Consider the following 17,696-nt stretch of genomic DNA (forward strand, 5'->3'; position numbering starts at 1 on the left):
GATGGCCAGTCCGGCCCTGCTCCGGAGTAGTGACCGCTTGGGCCCCACCAATCCTGAGAGCCAGGGCTTTGAGCAGCGCCATATGAATAGAGTGATTGACGATCATGCGCACTGCCACTCCACTCATTCTAAAGGAAGTGCTGCACTCTGCAGTCTCCGGCGGTGTGTGCGCATGATTCACCTCCACCCCCTTCACATGGGGCTCTTCAGAGCCCCAGTTCTCAGTATCACTGGGGTCCCATCAGGCAGACCCCAAAGGATCAGAAAGTTATCCCCTATCCCACAGATGGGGGATAATGACCATACTTGAGAATGCCCACTGGAAAAGTGGTGGCACATACTAATGCTTTTTTTCACACATGGGACTTTGTGACCCCTGTTCACGTGATTGGTGGGGGTCCCAGTAGCTAGTTTCTCAGGAACCATACATGTATTACCTATCATGTTTATAGGTGATATATTGTAGTTAAGTAATAACATTCTCAACCATTCGCCTAGACGCTGAGGTTAGATCTGATATTATGTGTCTATTGTAGTATTTTGAGTGCATCAGGGTACAGTATGTTTGTTACATATTAGTGATGAGCGAGTATACTCGTTGCTCAGGTTTTCCCGAGCATGCTTGGGTGATCTCTGAGTATTTGGAAGTGCTCGGAGATTTCGTTTCTGTCGACGCAGCTGCTAGCCAGCCTGAATACATGTGAGGAATGCCTGTTTGTTAGGAAATCTCCACATGTATTCAGCCTGTCTAGCAGCCGCAAATCATGCAGCTGAGGTGATGAAAACTAAATCTCCGAGCACGCCAAAATACTCGGAGGACACCCGAGCATGCTCGGGAAAATCCGAGCAACGAGTATACTCGCTCATCACTATTACATGCCTCTGAATGGGGTTGTGTGGTTAATTCTGCAGCATGTGCACAGGATATTTACAGACGCCATTCAGGTTTCTGGGATGAATTTCAGTTGCAGAAATGTCGACAATCTGTTGAGCGTATCCTGATAATGTTCTCCTGTGAGTGAGCTGTTTAATACTACCTGCATAATTAGAGTAAAAATAAAGCCATAACCATCAGCACTTGCTAGCCAGATGACAGATCTACTTTAAAGTCTGTGCGTGCACACATACAGATACATTAAAATCCATCATCATCCGAAATCAATTTGTGTTGTAATTAGCAATGCAGGAGTGACATGTGGCGTTTCGGAGACGATGTTGCAGACAATGGTGTAATTGTTATACTTTTTGGAAATGTAAATGAAATCTTCACATCCCTGTAGTGAAGCAATTTCTCAACACCAGGCCTGTTAGGTCTTGTCACATTGTCTTTTGTCTCAAAGTAAATGCTTTTCTTCACTCTGGCAGAGCATATTCCCCACCCCAACAAGTTGCATGCTGTTTGGATCATCTTAGAGGCAGGGTGGGGGGCATACCATAGTAATGGCTATATATCGAACCTCTGATAATAAGATCTTCTCCATCTGCGCAATGGTCCATGCCAATGCACCTCCAGTATAGTTACTCACGTCTCACCAAGCTTATATACAGGTTGCCATTCACCAGCGTTCATACCAGCTGAAAGGAACGCTGGGTTTTAGTAGGTGACTAAACCTCATTCACAACATCAGTCGACATTGAAACTGCTATTATATAACCAAAGGTATTTAATTTTAAATCATGTAAAGTGCTCCAAGATGAATTTCATTGAAGCTCAGTCTGGTGTGTGTAAATGTAGGTCAACATTTCTTTTATTGTTAGATCTTTCCCATTAAGTGTTGTAACAAAAAGGAATTATTTAAATGAACATTATAATGAAGCATTAAATAAATCACAGTATCTACATAGTTCTTACTGAATAAATGATGACTAGTCCCTAGCTTAAGAAAAGTTATGTTCAAAGGATAGCATTTTTAACGATAGCCTCTAGGGGCAGTGTTCCTCTGGAACTCAGGGGCATATGGCTGGTATTTGAAAGCTTCATCTATTCCTTGACAGGTCTGTTTTTACAGCTGCTCTGGGCGCTCTGTCTGAATGTACCCTAAATTAGCTGGAGGACCAAGTAGAAAGAATTAAAAAAAAGAATAAAAATATGTTTTGCTTTGTCTGCAGCTCAAGGCAGGTATTGGTAAATGGGAAGATAAACCAGCACCTTAGGTATATAACATGAGTGTATGTACCTGATAATCACTAGTCATGCAGGTGTTTGTAGTCTGTCTTTCCATTGCAAACGCCAGGTCCGCTGCCTTAGCAAGGCTCATTGGTGAGTGGCTGCCAAGTGGATTTAGAGATTGCAGAACTTGTCGAAACCACAAACAGTGTTGCTGCATTACTATGTGAGCACATATACTTCAGAGAGCTGTCAGTCTCATTCACTAGCAAATCACGTCATGCTCTGCATAAGCATTTTTTGTGTCTCACTGTGATGGGTGAGGACTGTGCTTGGCATGAGTCATGGGCAGGTTCAGCAGCCATTGAAGGGATTATTGACTTTAGACATCTGTGCACATAACCATTGTGTATAGGGATATGCTTCTTTCTTAATCTATGTATTAACGTAGTAAGGGTGGTTTTACACAGGTGTTCATGCTTTTTTTCTGGGCCAAATGCAGTAAAGGATTTATAGTCTTGAGAGTGGTAAAGAAAGAACGCATACTTTTGCCTTCTGCTGCATCCTCTTTGCGCAATCAAAAAACTGCAGAAAAAAACTATAGTGGCTTAAAAAAAAAATCTTGAGTGTGAAACAGCCCTAAAGAAAAAAGACTTAAAGGGTTATTCCCTATCTTAGGAATGGGGGATAACTTGCTGGGGGTCTGACTGCTTGGACCCCCAATGATCCAAAGATCGGAGCTTTGGAACTCTGACGAGGCTTTTCAGCCCGCCATAAGTGGAGCAGACGTGCCCACGTGCGGACTCCACTCTGTCCACTGTCTTTGGGACAGTACAGCACTCTGCTTTTTATGGCAGTCCTATAGTCAATGAATAGAGCAGAGGCCGCTCATGTCGATCCACAAGTTGATTTTTTGGGAAAAAACATTTGAGGATGTGATGATATATTTCCTTTGAGCATTACTAGTTTCCTCTAAAATCTCTATTGTAGGTAAAAGATAGGTAATTCGTAAGTAACGTAAATCCTGCTTCCTTTCTAATGCAGTGGGAATGGCAATGCATAACAGGTCCTACGAGTAGCGATTGAGTAATGCGATCTTTGTCAGGAACCTTAGCCCTGCGCTTTTGTTATCAGTAATACTTCCCCTTGTATCCTTATAAGGCATGCTCCTGAATTCTTGAGTGCTATGTAATGCAAGTCTTGGGTCCATGGGCCACCTCACGACTGTACGTTCATGGCAGGAAGCATGCCAGGAGATATTCTCAGGAATGTAAAAAACCTTACGGCATTTCCCCTCTGAGTTGTTTATTTTTATGCAAGTCTGTGTAAGCAACTGCACCTAGCATGACGAGCATGAGAATGGCAAGGCCAGAAGGAAATATTCACATCTCGTAAGTGCGTGAGATACAGAGAATATGGCCTTACCGCTGTTGACACAGCCCCTTATACTACACTTACTATCAGCTACGCTAGAAGGAAAATGCATAATAACAGATAAGGGCCGTGAATTGCTCCATTGGGATCGGTAAAGTAGAAGTGTGGTAAAGTTATACAGCCTCGATAATGCTGTAAATTCTTCATTTTCTTTATAAGAAGAATATTTAGAGTTGAGAGTCCTCAGTGGTTGATACCTTTTAATGGCTAACTTTTCTACTGGCTAACACGGTACAAAGATATATATGTTTCCTGTATCATTTTCTTTAGACGTCCACTTTCCATGAGACGAGGTGAGCACACCCCTTCCGTGACTAAAGGGGTACAACATTTTGGTAAATATGCTGTACATCCCCCAAAACTGTCCAAGCAAAAGTATTACGGTAGAAATAGATCTTGTCAACGAGAATTCTTTCTTCTGTGCGTTAAGCCTGTACATAAGATGATTATTGATCAGTATACAGACGTTAGCCGCCATCAGATCATTTGTACGAATTATCCGACCATGAACATGTCACACAAAAGTGGCAGAATTGGGAAACAGTACAAAAAAGATTCAGGGTGTTAAAAATCTAACTGCCCCATAGAGACTAGAATATTGTCCGGCCAAGTTGCGTTTGTCAACAATTCCTCTATATTGAGTATGGCTCAAATCAGCTGCCTTTGGCACTCTAGGTGTTGTAAAGCTATAACTCCCAGCATTCCCTTACAGCCACAGGTTGACAGACGACTGGTATATTGGGAGATGCATATTCACAGCACCTGGGGTGCAATATGTTGCTGATCTATGCTTTATGGCTGCCTTTATAGGCTGACACTATTAAGGCCTTCATGCACGATAGATAGCTACTGGCCGAACAATAGGTTTCGCCAACAGTGATTCCTCCTGACTCCTCCATTCACAGGAGCGCTTGCTCTGCCGAGGGCGTCTTTGTCCTCTATCAGAGATCTGCGGCCAGACTCCTCTGACAGTGGTTTATTTCAACAAGCGCGAAAGGATCAGCAGTCCGAAGTCAAACATCCTTATCTCCCCCAGCATCATCTGTTGGGGTGAATTGGTAAGCCCTCATATGTCGGCCTAGCATACCAATATCATCAGGTTCGGTGACATTAGTCTAATGTGTATGAGGGCCTTCAGATGATAGAAATGGATACTTGCAAAATATAGCAGTATTTGACTACACAGGACGCACAGAGATGGCACATTGGGTTGAGCTCAAAATTTCTGATAGAGTTACCAGAAATAAAACTTCTAGAGAGCGGGCTTCTTGTGTCTCACACCAATATGTATTGTACTTCCCTCCCGGAGACTTGACATGATTTGTGCAGGCTGGTAAAGGCACCCACTATAGGTGGTGTGAATCGATTCACAGGACCAAGTCCACCAGCTGCGTCAGTAATCTGTGGCCACTGTTCGGTTAGCTCTGAAAACCTGGCTCTAATGTGACGGCATCCACAGCTCTTCTCTTGATTAGCCAGCCTGGTATGATGATGTATGTGGGTGATGTCACAACGATGACATTGCCCCAGCCCGCCTAATTAAAAGACGAACTTTAGCACCTATACATGTTAGATAGCTGTTAGCTGAAAGATCATTAGGGACAGTTACCTCTCTTGCCTCCCCAATACACAGGCATGTGTGGTTTATCAGAGCGCTCCTGTTTTTTTTTTTTTTTTTTTTTTTTTAAGAGAGCTGTTGCTGGACTCCTCTACCAGCGACTTATCTCCCAGGGAACAAAAAAACAATTGAACAGACAGGAACCTTCTCTCCCCTGATATGATCAGTTGGGGGAGAACCAGGAGGCCCCCATATATTACGTTGCCAGCTGAACCTGCTGATATTGGTGGGTTCAGCTGACTGTAGTCTAATGTGTGCAGGGGCCTTATACCGGGGTTACACTTGCGAGTGCAATGCAAGAAACTCGCATCAATACCCGGCACTGCCGCCAGCACTCGGACCGGAGCGTTCAGCTGCGTGGAAATACATGCAGCCGCACACTCCGGTCCTGAGTGCCGGCGGCAGTGCCGGGTATTGATGCGAGTTTCTTGCATTGCACTCGCAACTGTGACCCCTGGCCTTAACCCACATATACAAAATATACACACAATATTTTTAGAATATATTATCATTTATGAGCATTGCAGATTTTGACATTCACAAAAAGCAAATTTCTGTTACTTATTTTGCACCTCCTGAACTAGGGATCATATTTTCTATCTGAAGTTGTATGTTTTGACTGTTTATATTTGCGCTATAAATACCTCTCCATTATTTTTATATGAAGCCATAGAACAAAATATTACATTTGTTTCCTAATATACTTGAATAAATCGGCCATAAAGTCTGTCCTGCAAAATGTTATTAGTGTAAGTGTGTATATAAATCTGAAAGAAAGCATTACTACTCCAAATGTTACTATATAGTCCACCATACTCTCATGAACAAAGTACTGTACCTCCATTAGCGACAATACAGGCAATATGTGTTATATCTATCCAAGGCTTACAGAGCGTTGGGTCACAATGACTATCATTCTGACATTCTGTATGCACAGTAGAGACCAAAAGAAATCTAATGGCTACCCACTAAAGCGAGCCATGCCACGCGGTGCCAGAAGAACGGTGTTAAGATATGTTGCGAACTGGAATGCGGACATCGATATACATAGCACCATTATCAGGAGCATGATATGTTGTGAACGGTCCAGATGATAGTGTGGACCAGGAGCTGAAATCCTCTAAGTAGAGGAATTGTGCTGTAAATTAGCCCCAGATTAATTATTTTAATTACATAGTATAAGCATTTTACGAGTGAGAAAAAAGAAAATGGAATAGTCACTAGAGAATATGGGTCCCTGAGATATCCTTTTCTGCATTTAAAAGAGTTCTCGCCCAAGTGTTTTATGACATGTCCTATCAATATGTCATAAAACACTTCGGTGGCAAAAATCCTGTAAAAATATTGAGCTGCCTTTAGTTATACATGTCCGCTGTAAACCCGATGACTAACCATATATCCATCCTTCACAAGGAGTTGTCACTCTAAATCCTAAATGGAAAGTGTGAAATTATGTCATGAGGTATTCTAGCTTGTCTCCGTTCATAACTAGGCAGAATAAGGCATAAAGGGACATTTACCCAACACTGATGTTTCATACCCCATTCTTAAAGGGAACCTTGCAGCTGTTTCATGCTGCCTGGACTACGGGCAGCAGGAATCAGAGACCTGTTCCTCTATGCTAAAAATCACTGGGATACTTCAGAAAAATACAGATGAAAGCAGACCAAAGGAAGAGGTCCAAGAGGCATGTCTCCACCAGCTTCTCCCTGGCTGCTTAGCTGTAGACAGACAGGCAGGGGTGCACATATCATTGGTGCACCCTGTGCAGCCGCACAGGGCCTAAAGGTACTGTCACACTTAGCGATGTACCAGCGATCCCGACCAGCGATATGACGCGGTCAGGATCGCTGGTACATCGCTAAGTGGTCGCTAGTGAGCTGCCACACAGGCAGATCTCACTAGCGACATCGCTGGGGACGGGGATCGCTACTTACCTGTCAGACGGGGCGATCCTGAGTCCTCCCGCCCGGCTCCACGCGTCGCTCGTCTCTCCACAGGAAGCGCCACAGGAAGCTGACGACGAGAAACAGTCCTGAACGTTCTCGCGCGATCAGCGATAATCAGCGGGGGGAGCCGGGCGTAGGTAAGTATCAGACACAGAGATATCGCTAGCAATATCGCTATAACGTCACTAGTTATAGCGATATTGCTAGCGATATCTCTTAGTGTGACATGCCCTTAAGAGCTAGGGTGGGCCATTTCCAACTCCAAAGCAGGTGGAATTATGCATTTTGATGAGATATTGGGCTACAAAGGGCCCATATATTACTCATGCTTAGGGGCCCTTTTCTGTCTGTGTCCGCCAGTGTAGACAGGTGTATACTGAGAAACTTACCGAACTAAAATCCGCAACGTGCTCACAAATCTCAACAAATATTATTTTAGGGCTCCCAACAATGTAGACCACCAAAATTAGAACAAGCAACTCAACAGTATTTTTCTGTAGTATCAACACATCTCACAATGCTATAGAGAGCTTGTTGTCCTGCATAGTTGGAGATGGTGCCCGTCAGGGACCATAGAGTAGTTATTAGGGTTGCAGATCCCATTCTATCTGCCATGACAGTGGTCTGTGGCCGCTAGAATAGAGAGGGGGTACCACCTCTCACCTAACAGCGTCCTCAGCTCCTCTTGTGATTACCCGCTCTAACACAAGGCCATTATTGTGGCATAACGTACATGTGCCGATGAGTTGCAGATGCCACCAGGTAAGAGGCGGTTCTCCATCTCCCATTCCAATAGCCACAGACCACTGTAATGGCCGATAGTATGGGACAATCGAATCCATTCACACCAACTCTAGTAGTCATCCATAAAGGACAAAAGAAAATGAAGCCTCACCCTTGCTTCACATGTTTCACAGACTGGGTAATGGGTTGGGGAACACTGCTGATATGTGGGTGTCTGCAGATTGGACAATGGTAGGCTACTAAGGCATACCCCAACTGGTAACTCCCAAAGGACAATTTATTCATAGTTTTTTAACACATTGACCTTTGACGTCAAAATGAGCTAGGCAGCCTTACTAACCTTGTCTGACATTACCGTTCCCCTGGCTGCTGCCTCCTTGGCTGCTGCCTCCAGTCCCCCTGGTGTGCTGCCTCCTTGGCTGCTGCCCCTGGTATGCTGCCTCCAGTCCCCCTGGTATGCTGCCTCCTTGGCTGCTGCCTCCAGTCCCCCTGGTGTGCTGCCTCCTTGGCTGCTGCCCCTGGTATGCTGCCTCCAGTCCCCCTGGTATGCTGCCTCCTTGGCTGCTGCCCCCAATCCCCCCGGTGTGCTGCCTCCTTGACTGCTGCCCCCGGTCCCCCCGGTGTGCCGCCTCCTTGGCTGTTGCCCCCGGTCCCCCCGGTGTGCCGCCTCCTTGGCTGTTGCCCCCGGTCCGCCGCCTCCTTGGCTGCTGCCCCCGGTGAGCTGTCTCCTTGGCTGCTGCCCCCGGTTCCCCTGGTGTGCTGTCTCCTTGGCTGCTTCCCCTGGTGTGCTGTCTCCTTGGCTGTTGCCCCCGGTCCCCCTGGTGTGCTGTCTCCTTGGCTGCTGCTCCCGGTTCCCCTGGTGTGCCGCCTCCTTTCCTCCGGCCCCTGGTCCCCCTGGTGTGCCGCCTCCTTGACTGCTGCCCCCGGTCCCCCTGGTGTGCCGCCTGCTTGGCTGCTGCCCCCGGTCCCCCTGGTGTGCCGCCTCCTTGGCTGCTGCCCCCGGTCCCCCCGGTGTGCCGCCTCCTTGGCTGTTGCCCCCGGTGTGCCGCCTCCTTGGCTGCTGCCCCCGGTGAGCTGTCTCCTTGGCTGCTGCCCCCGGTTCCCCTGGTGTGCTGTCTCCTTGGCTGCTGCCCCCGGTCCCCCTGGTGTGCCGCCTCCTTGGCTGCTGCCCCCGGTCCCCCTGGTGTGCCGCCTCCTTGGCTGCTGCCCCCGGTGCCCCTGGTGTGCCGCCTCCTTGGCTGCTGCCCCCGGTCCCCCTGGTGTGCCGTCTCCTTGGCTGCTGCCCCCGGTCCCCCCGGTGTGCTGTCTCCTTGGCTGCTGCCCCCGGTTCCCCTGGTGTGCCGTCTCCTTGGCTGCTGCCCCCGGTCCCCCTGGTGCCGCCTCCTTGGCTGCTGCCCCCGGTCCCCCTGGTGTGCCGTCTCCTTGGCTGCTGCCCCCGGTGTGCCGCCTCCTTGGCTGCTGCCCCCGGTCCCCCCGGTGTGCCGTCTCCTTGGCTGCTGCCCCCGGTCCCCCCGGTGTGCCGTCTCCTTGGCTGCTGCCCCCGGTCCCCCCGGTGTGCCGTCTCCTTGGCTGCTGCCCCGGTCCCCCCGGTGTGCCGTCTCCTTGGCTGCTGCCCCGGTCCCCCCGGTGTGCCGTCTCCTTGGCTGCTGCCCCCGGTTCCCCCGGTGTGCCGTCTCCTTGGCTGCTGCCCCCGGTTCCCCCGGTGTGCCGTCTCCTTGGCTGCTGCCCCCGGTTCCCCCGGTGTGCCGTCTCCTTGGCTGCTGCCCCCGGTTCCCCCGGTGTGCCGTCTCCTTGGCTGCTGCCCCCGGTTCCCCCGGTGTGCCGTCTCCTTGGCTGCTGCCCCCGGTTCCCCCGGTGTGCTGTCTCCTTGGCTGCTGCCCCCGGTGTGCTGTCTCCTTGGCTGCTGCCCCCGGTTCCCCCGGTGTGCTGTCTCCTTGGCTGCTGCCCCTGGTGAGCTGCTCGCACCTGGTCATGTGACCTGCTCAGTAGCTGGGACATTTCGGGGATGACTCCCGGCCCTGTGAGGCAGGATAATCCCGTCCGTAGATTTTCTGCTCCCCACACTGTGTGGCGCCTGCTGGTGGAGCCCCCATAACAGTGAGGGAAGTATCTCCTTGGCTGGGCTCTCTTTCCTGGGCAGCCCGTCCTCCGCCAGCACTGCGTGCACCGGCTCCGCCGCCTGGCTGCTGGGTGTGGCCTGAGTTCAGCTCCCAGCTGTGGCCGTCTATCTGCTCCCACCCTCAGAGGAGGGGGACTGGGGCTGCTCGCTGTGGGGCGGCAGTCTGCCAGGGACGGAGAAGGGGAATGTGAGGCGTACAAAGGAGGAGCGCTGCCGGCGGACTGTGGGCTGTCTGAGGTGCAGGATTTGGGGCTCTTCCAGCGGCGGGCTGGGAGGCTGAGGTGGAGGAGGCACAGGACCGGGCTCCCGGCACGGAGGTGGAAGGAAGCAGCGGAGGCTGTCCCCGCCGGTAGTGACCTGTGGCCGTGCACGGAGGCGGCGGCACTCACAGCTGCATAGATGCCTGCAGAACTCAAGCAGGTCAGTGGTGTGTCCGTGTGTGGCCATTATCCGTGTGTGCTCCGCTCTCTGTGGCGCTGCCCTGCACACCGACAAGTTCCCCCAACTTCTAGGCGGTTGCAGTAGCCCCCATGTCGTGTTTGGGGGTCCCCCGTGTGGGGAGGCTGCACCCTGACTCCAGCAGCACTCGGCATACTTTACATTCTTGCTTCTGCACGGCTGGAGCGTCGGATTCTACTTTTCTGTGGCGTTACTGGGGTGGCCATACCCAGGAGTGGGCATCGGACCCATACTGTATAGTGAGCAGTTACAGTACAGCTGAGCTTCTGTTTGCCTACAAATCGTGACTCAGGGCTAGTTCTCACGATGCAATGAGCTGAATGAGCAAAGCAGCTCTGCTACATCTGTCGGATCCCATCGCATCCTAGCTCCCTGGAAGACTGACACTGTGAGGTGTGGGTGTGCTCCATGTCCCTCCAGATGATACCGAAAAGCTGCATCACGTTGTGTTTGCTGCACCCTGGCACTGTGTGGTGCTGGTACCATCCCCTATGTTATTGGCACAGCAGTCCAATAACCAGTAATAATTAACAGTATTCAATCTGCATAGTAATTTTTGAAGACCTCTCCCCTTGTCAACTAAAAATCAGCGTGTCCCCTCTCCCCCCATGTCCAAAAAGCCAATATGTTGATGCATCTCCTGGTGAACGGCTGGGTTCTGTCGCCACATCCGTTTTGTAATTTAATATCTTGAAAGCAGAACACATTATGCCGTGTTATTTCACTGATCAATATTTGCATCCATGAGATTGCATTTCACTTTTACTTCCTAACTCATTAGTATTGGAAATGGCTTCATAGAGCCTGATGGGGCGATAAGATTTTAATACAGTGACAACATCTTTTATGTACACATCGAAGTTCTGCTATAAAGTAAACTGATGTCCTGGGATCATCTAGCCGCTATGGACTAGCTGTAAATAATTGTCCTTTCTGTTTAGGCCAAGGTATCGTCAGTCAATGAGATGACATTGGTGCACGGTTTCCTACAGTACTGCTCACTTTTACTGTAATGTCTTATTACATGATCCATAGGATTTGTTACTAATGAATGGTCCTATTATGTGTCTGCTAAAAAGACAAATTGTCTGCAAGCTCCTACAGTATGTCAATATATCATCATACCTTGTTTGGAATAATCCCCCATTGCAATAAAGTCCGTTGTACTACTACCACTAGCAGATATTATGCTTGTCTTGATGTAAGCACGCAAGGGCAGGGTCCTCTCTCCTCTGTGGCAATCTATCATTGTTAGTTTGTTTACTGTAAGTGATATTTGTATGTAACCCCTTCTCATGTACAGCACCATGGAATCAATGGTGCTATATAAATAATAATAATTATATTCTGCAAATGGACCCTGAGAACTCAGGTCTCCAATACCATGCACAAGCTATGTCAGTTCTTGCCTGCTCTATCCAAGCCATTTCAGATCACATTTTTCATTAAGTGCATATGACATTGTTGCAGTTGTGTAAGTTTTGCCGCTGCTAAACTTTTTATTGCAGGGTGTGAAGTGAGACCTGGGAGGCTTAAGGCTATGTGCACACGCTTCGGATTGGTCTGCGGATTTGTATCTGTGGAACCGCAGGTAAAATGACCTGCGGTTTTACCTGCGGATTGGCCTGCGGTTTATCACCTCTACAATGGAGGAGATGGTAAACCGCAGCAGAATCCGCAGAAAAGAAGTGACATGTCATTTCTTGCTGCGGATTCAAAACCGCAACTTTTCCGCAGTTAAAAAAACGCAGCATGTGCACAGCAGATTGTAAATCACATAGATGTACACTGTCTGCAGATCTTCTGCGGCCAAAACCGCAGCGAATCCGCAGCAAAAACCGCAGTGTGTGCACATAGCCTTAAATACTGCGTAGTATATTTAGTATTGCCATTTTCACTCCAGTTTGCTATGATATAACCAGGTATATGTGGTAATCAAGATTTCAATGCAACATAATTCTGTTAACACCATTAATGGATGCCCTGGTGGGCCCGCCAATATCAATGCAAGAACAAATCTCTCATATGAGGGTCTTTACTGCACCAATATAGTGGGACCAAAGCAAAGATGGCACTTTGCCAAATTGGAATATTTTTTTTTCTACAAGTGTTAGTTTAGCTCCTTGTCAACTTGATGCATCAGCACCAGGTCTAGCAAACCACTATGAAGAGCAGGTTTCCAGATTTTCTGCATAGCTCTGCACAGAAGAGCAGTTCTGGATAAGCATATACCTGCCTTGGAATATACTGCTAAAGCTTAATGCAATATTGTGGTGGGAGGGTGGATGTGGGAATACCGAAGGTAGGTAAGGTGGAAACCACTAGATCTCCGTATACTGCCTTGGAGTTCTCTTGTAAAGCTTTGGCTGTCAGTATATTGGTGATGGGGGTGGGCTCTGGATTTTGCTTGGGACCCTCTAACTGCTGAATGTGGCTTCCAAGATAAAGGCCCCGTCACACAACAGCGATCTCACCAGCAAGATCGCTGTGTGTGACAGCTATCAGCGACCACCCCCCCCCCCCCGCCGGGATCGCTGTAGGAAAGCCCAGGACTTTTCTTTGGTCGCTGGTCTCCCGCTGGCCAGCACGCATCGCTGCGTGTGACAGGCGGGAGACCAGCGATCAGCTGGTAACTAACGTACACATCAGGTATCCAAGGGACGTACGTCCCTTGGATACCCGATGTGTACGTTAGTTACCAGCTCCCTGCATCAACGCGCTGGTAACTAACGAACACAGCGACGCGGCGCGCTCGGCATCGCTGTGCTGTTCGCTGGTGAAGCTGTCTGTTTGACAGCTCACCAGCGATCACATAGCGACTTACCAGCGATCCTGACACGTTGATATCGTTGTTGGGATCGCTGGTGAGTCGTTATGTGTGACGGGGCCTTAAGAAAGGTTGGGGACCACTGTGGCAGAAGAACAGCTATATGCAGTTCCTCAACCTTTCTGTCTGAACATACAGGTTCAGTTGACCAAGGTGCTAAGATGATGCTTTCTGTGTTATATTTGTTTACAAAATGTTATTAGGATCGCAAACTTATGTTTTTACAAACAAAAATGTGAAAAATAAAGCCTGAGATGTCTAGTAATGTGGCATCTGCCCGGTCCAATTCAATGTGTGACCTGATTGCATGGCTGAAAACTTGGCTTTGTTTATGTTGTTCCTTGGATGCTGCAATATCTTAATCCACACCATGAACATTGAGTTATTAGTGATAATGATCCCTTAATATTCACTTACATACACCTTTTTGTAACTCGCAGCAGAGCATATTAGTATCGGACTTGTGAATTGCTGTCAGCTATGAAGACAAACTGAAGTTCTTATGGGAGTGTTTCAACCTACTGTACAGTACGTAACGCGTTTCACACACCAAGGTGTTAATTGAAACTGTTCCATACGTTACAACTTGTAGATTTCAGCGTGAAGGCTCAGTATCTGGAAAATAGGTGATCTCATTACTCTGCAGATTTGTTTGCTTCCCCGTATGTATGCACTGATAACCTTAGCAGGTGGGTGTATTTTTTTAAATTACTAGGGTGTGTCAGGTGAATGATCCAAGGTTGGGCGTCCTGTCATCCAGGTTCACTTGTATAGACAAAGAAAAGAAATAAATCTCATAGATGGTACCACAGTGTACTCAGCTGATATTTCTTTCTTGGTTTCAAGATGAAAATTATTGATCTTTTTAAATGTAGTATATGTCCCCTGTGACTTCCCCTTACAGACTGGCATTTTATCTAGACAGATGAAGGATGTTTCTTAACGTTTAGTGTCTTGTTCATGTACTGTCTTCTTACAGTTGTGGCCAAAAGTATTGACACCCCTGCAATTCTGTCAGATAATACTCCGTTTCTTCCTGAAAATGATTGCAAACACAAATTCTTTGGTATTATTATCTTCATTTAATTTGTCTTAAATGAAAAAACACAAAAAGAATTGTCCTAAAGCCAAATTGGATATAATTCCACACCAAACATAAAAAAGAGGGTGGACAAAAGTATTGGCACTGTTCGAAAAATCATGTGATGCTTCTCTAATTTGTGTAATTAGCAGCACCTGTAACTTACCCGTGGCACCTAACAGGTGTTGGCAATAACTAAATCACACTTGCAGCCAGTTGACATGGATTAAAGTTGACTCAACCTCTGCCCTGTGTCCTTGTGTGTACCACATTGAGCATGGAGAAAAGAAAGAAGACCAAAGAACTGTCTGAGGACTTGAGAAACCAAATTGTGAGGAAGCATGAGCAATCTCAAGGCTACAAGTCCATCTCCAAAGACCTGAATGTTCCTGTGTCTACCGTGCGCAGTGCCATCAAGAAGTTTAAAGCCCATGGCACTGTGGCTAACCTCCCTAGATGTGGACGGAAAAGAAAAATTGACAAGAGATTTCAACGCAAGATTGTACGGATGTTGGATAAAGAACCTCGACTAACATCCAAACAAGTTCAAGCTGCCCTGCAGTCCGAGGGTACAACAGTGTCGACCCGTACTATCCGTCGGCGTCTGAATGAAAAGGGACTGTATGGTAGGAGACCCAGGAAGACCCCACTTTTTACCCCTAGACATAAAAAAGCCAGGCTGGAGTTTGCCAAAACTTACCTGAAAAAGCCTAAAACGTTTTGGAAGAATGTTCTCTGGTCAGATGAGACAAAAGTAGAGCTTTTTGGGCAAAGGCATCAACATAGAGTTTACAGGAGAAAAAAGAGGCATTCAAAGAAAAGAACATGGTCCCTACAGTCAAACATGGCGGAGGTTCCCTGATGTTTTGGGGTTGCTTTGCTGCCTCTGGCACTGGACTGCTTGACCGTGTGCATGGCATTATGAAGTCAGAAGACTACCAACAAATTTTGCAGCATAATGTAGGGCCCAGTGTTAGAAAGCTGGGTCTCCCTCAGAGGTCATGGGTCTTCCAGCAGGACAATGACCCAAAACACACTTCAAAAAGCACTAGAAAATGGTTTGAGAGAAAGCACTGGAGACTTCTAAGGTGGCCAGCAATGAGTCCAGACCTGAATCCCATAAAACACCTGTGGAGAGATCTAAAAATGGCAGTTTGGAGAAGACACCCTTCTAATATCAGGGACCTGGAGCAGTTTGCCATAGAAGAATGGTCAAAAATTCCAGTAGAGCATTGTAAGAAACTCATTGATGGTTACCGGAAGCGGTTGGTCGCAGTTATTTTGGATAAAGGTTGTGCAACGAAGTATTAGGCTGAGGGTGCCAATACTTTTGTCTGGCCCATTTTTGGAGTTTTGTGTGAAATGATCAATGTTTTGCTTTTTGCTTAATTCTTTTCTGTGTTTTTTCATTTAAGACAAATTAAATGAAGATAATAATACCAAAGAATTTGTTTGCAATCATTTTCAGGAAGAAACTGAGTATTATCAGACAGAATTGCAGGGGTGTCAATACTTTTGGCCACAACTGTACTTGGCTATTAGTATCTGTTGCTGAAGTCTGATCTGTGTTTCAGCGTGCTTCGCATTGGTCTTCTAAGGCTCACTGTATTGGAGGTTACCGTACTTTCTATGGCCATACATATTTGATACCTTAGCTAAAAGAAATTACTGAGACATTTTTTGTCATTTGACCTACTCTCCAGAGTTAATTTTGTGAAATAAGGGAGAACTAAACTAGAAATAGAAGATTAAGTTATCCAGGTATCTGTATTTATTCACTTATATAGCGTTGTTATATGCTATGGCACTTCACAGACATTATCAGCATTGTCCACATTGGGGTCACCATCTTAAAGCGAACCTGTCAGCAGGATTTTGCGAAGTAAACCATAGGTATAGTCATGTTGATACTGTTACACTGATTAAAATGATATCTGGAATGAAGAAATCTGTCTTGTGGTTCTTGTATAATCAGTGTTAGAAGTGTTTTTCAGTTAGTGATGTGACTGTGCTCCGGGCGGGACTGTAGGCAGAGTCTTATCTTCCTGCTCTAGAGAAACCAAGGAATGACCTTACCACAGGCCACCCCGAAGCACAAACATGTCCCTCATCATAGCGAGAGATACAGACTGTGCTATCAGTATGGTTTTGGAGTGTGGGAGGAAACTGGAGTACCTGGAGGAAACCCATGTAAGCATGGGGAGAAAATGCAAACTCCTTGTAGATGTCCTTGGTGGGCTTTGAAGCCAAGGTCCTCAGTGCTATAAAACAGTGCTAACCATTGAGTGGAACTTGCATAAATCTATTTTTTTTTTTTTTCCTTACAAAACTACCCAATTTAAATGACTCAAACTGATTTTCTGCTGCTCTTGTATAAAAATGGTCTTGCAGATAGTGTCAGCAGTCCCTTATAAGTGACAGTGCACTGGAAAAGATCGCTATGTGCAACTTGTGCATATTTTGATGTTAGGGCCTCAATATTTACCAGTAAAATACGACTGGAGGAAATGTGTTGAAAATGTAACTTGGAATGCACCTTTTTTTGATTGACTGAGGCTGTGTGCCCACGATGCGATTTTTAATAGTTTTTGCCGCGATTTTCGGCGCGAAAACGTTTAAAAATTGTCTACAGAACGCCCCCCCATGCATTCCTATGGCATTCCGCACATGCTGTGCTAATGCTGCGCTTTTTTCCGCGGCGGAAACGCATCACGGAAAAAATCGCAGCATGATCATTCTTTTGTGCGGAATCGCAAAGAATTGCCGCGATTCCGCACCCATAGGAATGCATGAGAATCGCTTACTTCCCGCATGTGGCTATGCCCACCATACGGGAAGTTAAGCGTCTCGTGCGGTTGGTACCCACGGTGTGGAGGAGAGGAGACTGTCCTCCAGGCCCTGGGTACCATACCCCTGTAAAAAAAAGAATAAAAAATCGGGGTATATTTACCTTCCGACGTCCCGCGCTGCATTCCCGGCCTAAGCGTTCCCAGTAATGCCTTGCGGCAAGGTCCTGTGATGACGTAGTCTCGCGTGCTCTAGCGGTCTCGCGAGATCGCTATAGTAACGCGAGACCAATGTCATCACAGGTCTCTCAAGGCATTACTGGGAACGCTGATGCCCGGGATGGCAGTGCGGGACGTCGGAAGGTAAATATACCCCGATTTTTTTTTTATTTTTTTTTTTTTATTTTTTTATTTTAACATTCTATCTTTTACTATTGATGCCGCATAGGCGGCCTCAATAGTAAAAAGCTGGTCACACTTGTCAAACACTATGTTTGACGAGTGTGACCAACCTGTCAATCACTTTCCAAGCGATGCTTCAAATCGCTTGGAAAGTGCTTGAGAAAATCGCG

At 47.1% G+C, this 17,696-nt stretch overlaps 1 protein-coding gene across 11 annotated transcripts in view; it reads left to right on the forward strand.

The window, feature by feature from the left end:
• The window catches only part of ARVCF (ARVCF delta catenin family member), a 281,584-nt gene that overhangs the window by 40,342 nt on the left and 223,546 nt on the right, over positions 1-17,696 (forward strand). The window contains exon 1 of one of the 11 annotated variants that reach the window (XM_073559068.1): positions 10,072-10,391. The exons of the other annotated variants lie outside the window; for them this stretch is intronic. Within the exon in view, the coding sequence (XP_073415169.1) occupies positions 10,371-10,391 (21 nt within the window). The 5' untranslated portion in view covers positions 10,072-10,370. Of the gene's footprint in view, positions 1-10,071; positions 10,392-17,696 lie in introns of those variants that run through there. 11 annotated transcript variants of the gene reach the window in all.

This window comes from Dendrobates tinctorius, unplaced genomic scaffold, assembly GCF_039654945.1.
Source record: "Dendrobates tinctorius isolate UK_male_01 unplaced genomic scaffold, ASM3965494v1 ptg000265l, whole genome shotgun sequence".
NCBI classification, from domain to species: Eukaryota; Metazoa; Chordata; class Amphibia; order Anura; family Dendrobatidae; genus Dendrobates; species Dendrobates tinctorius.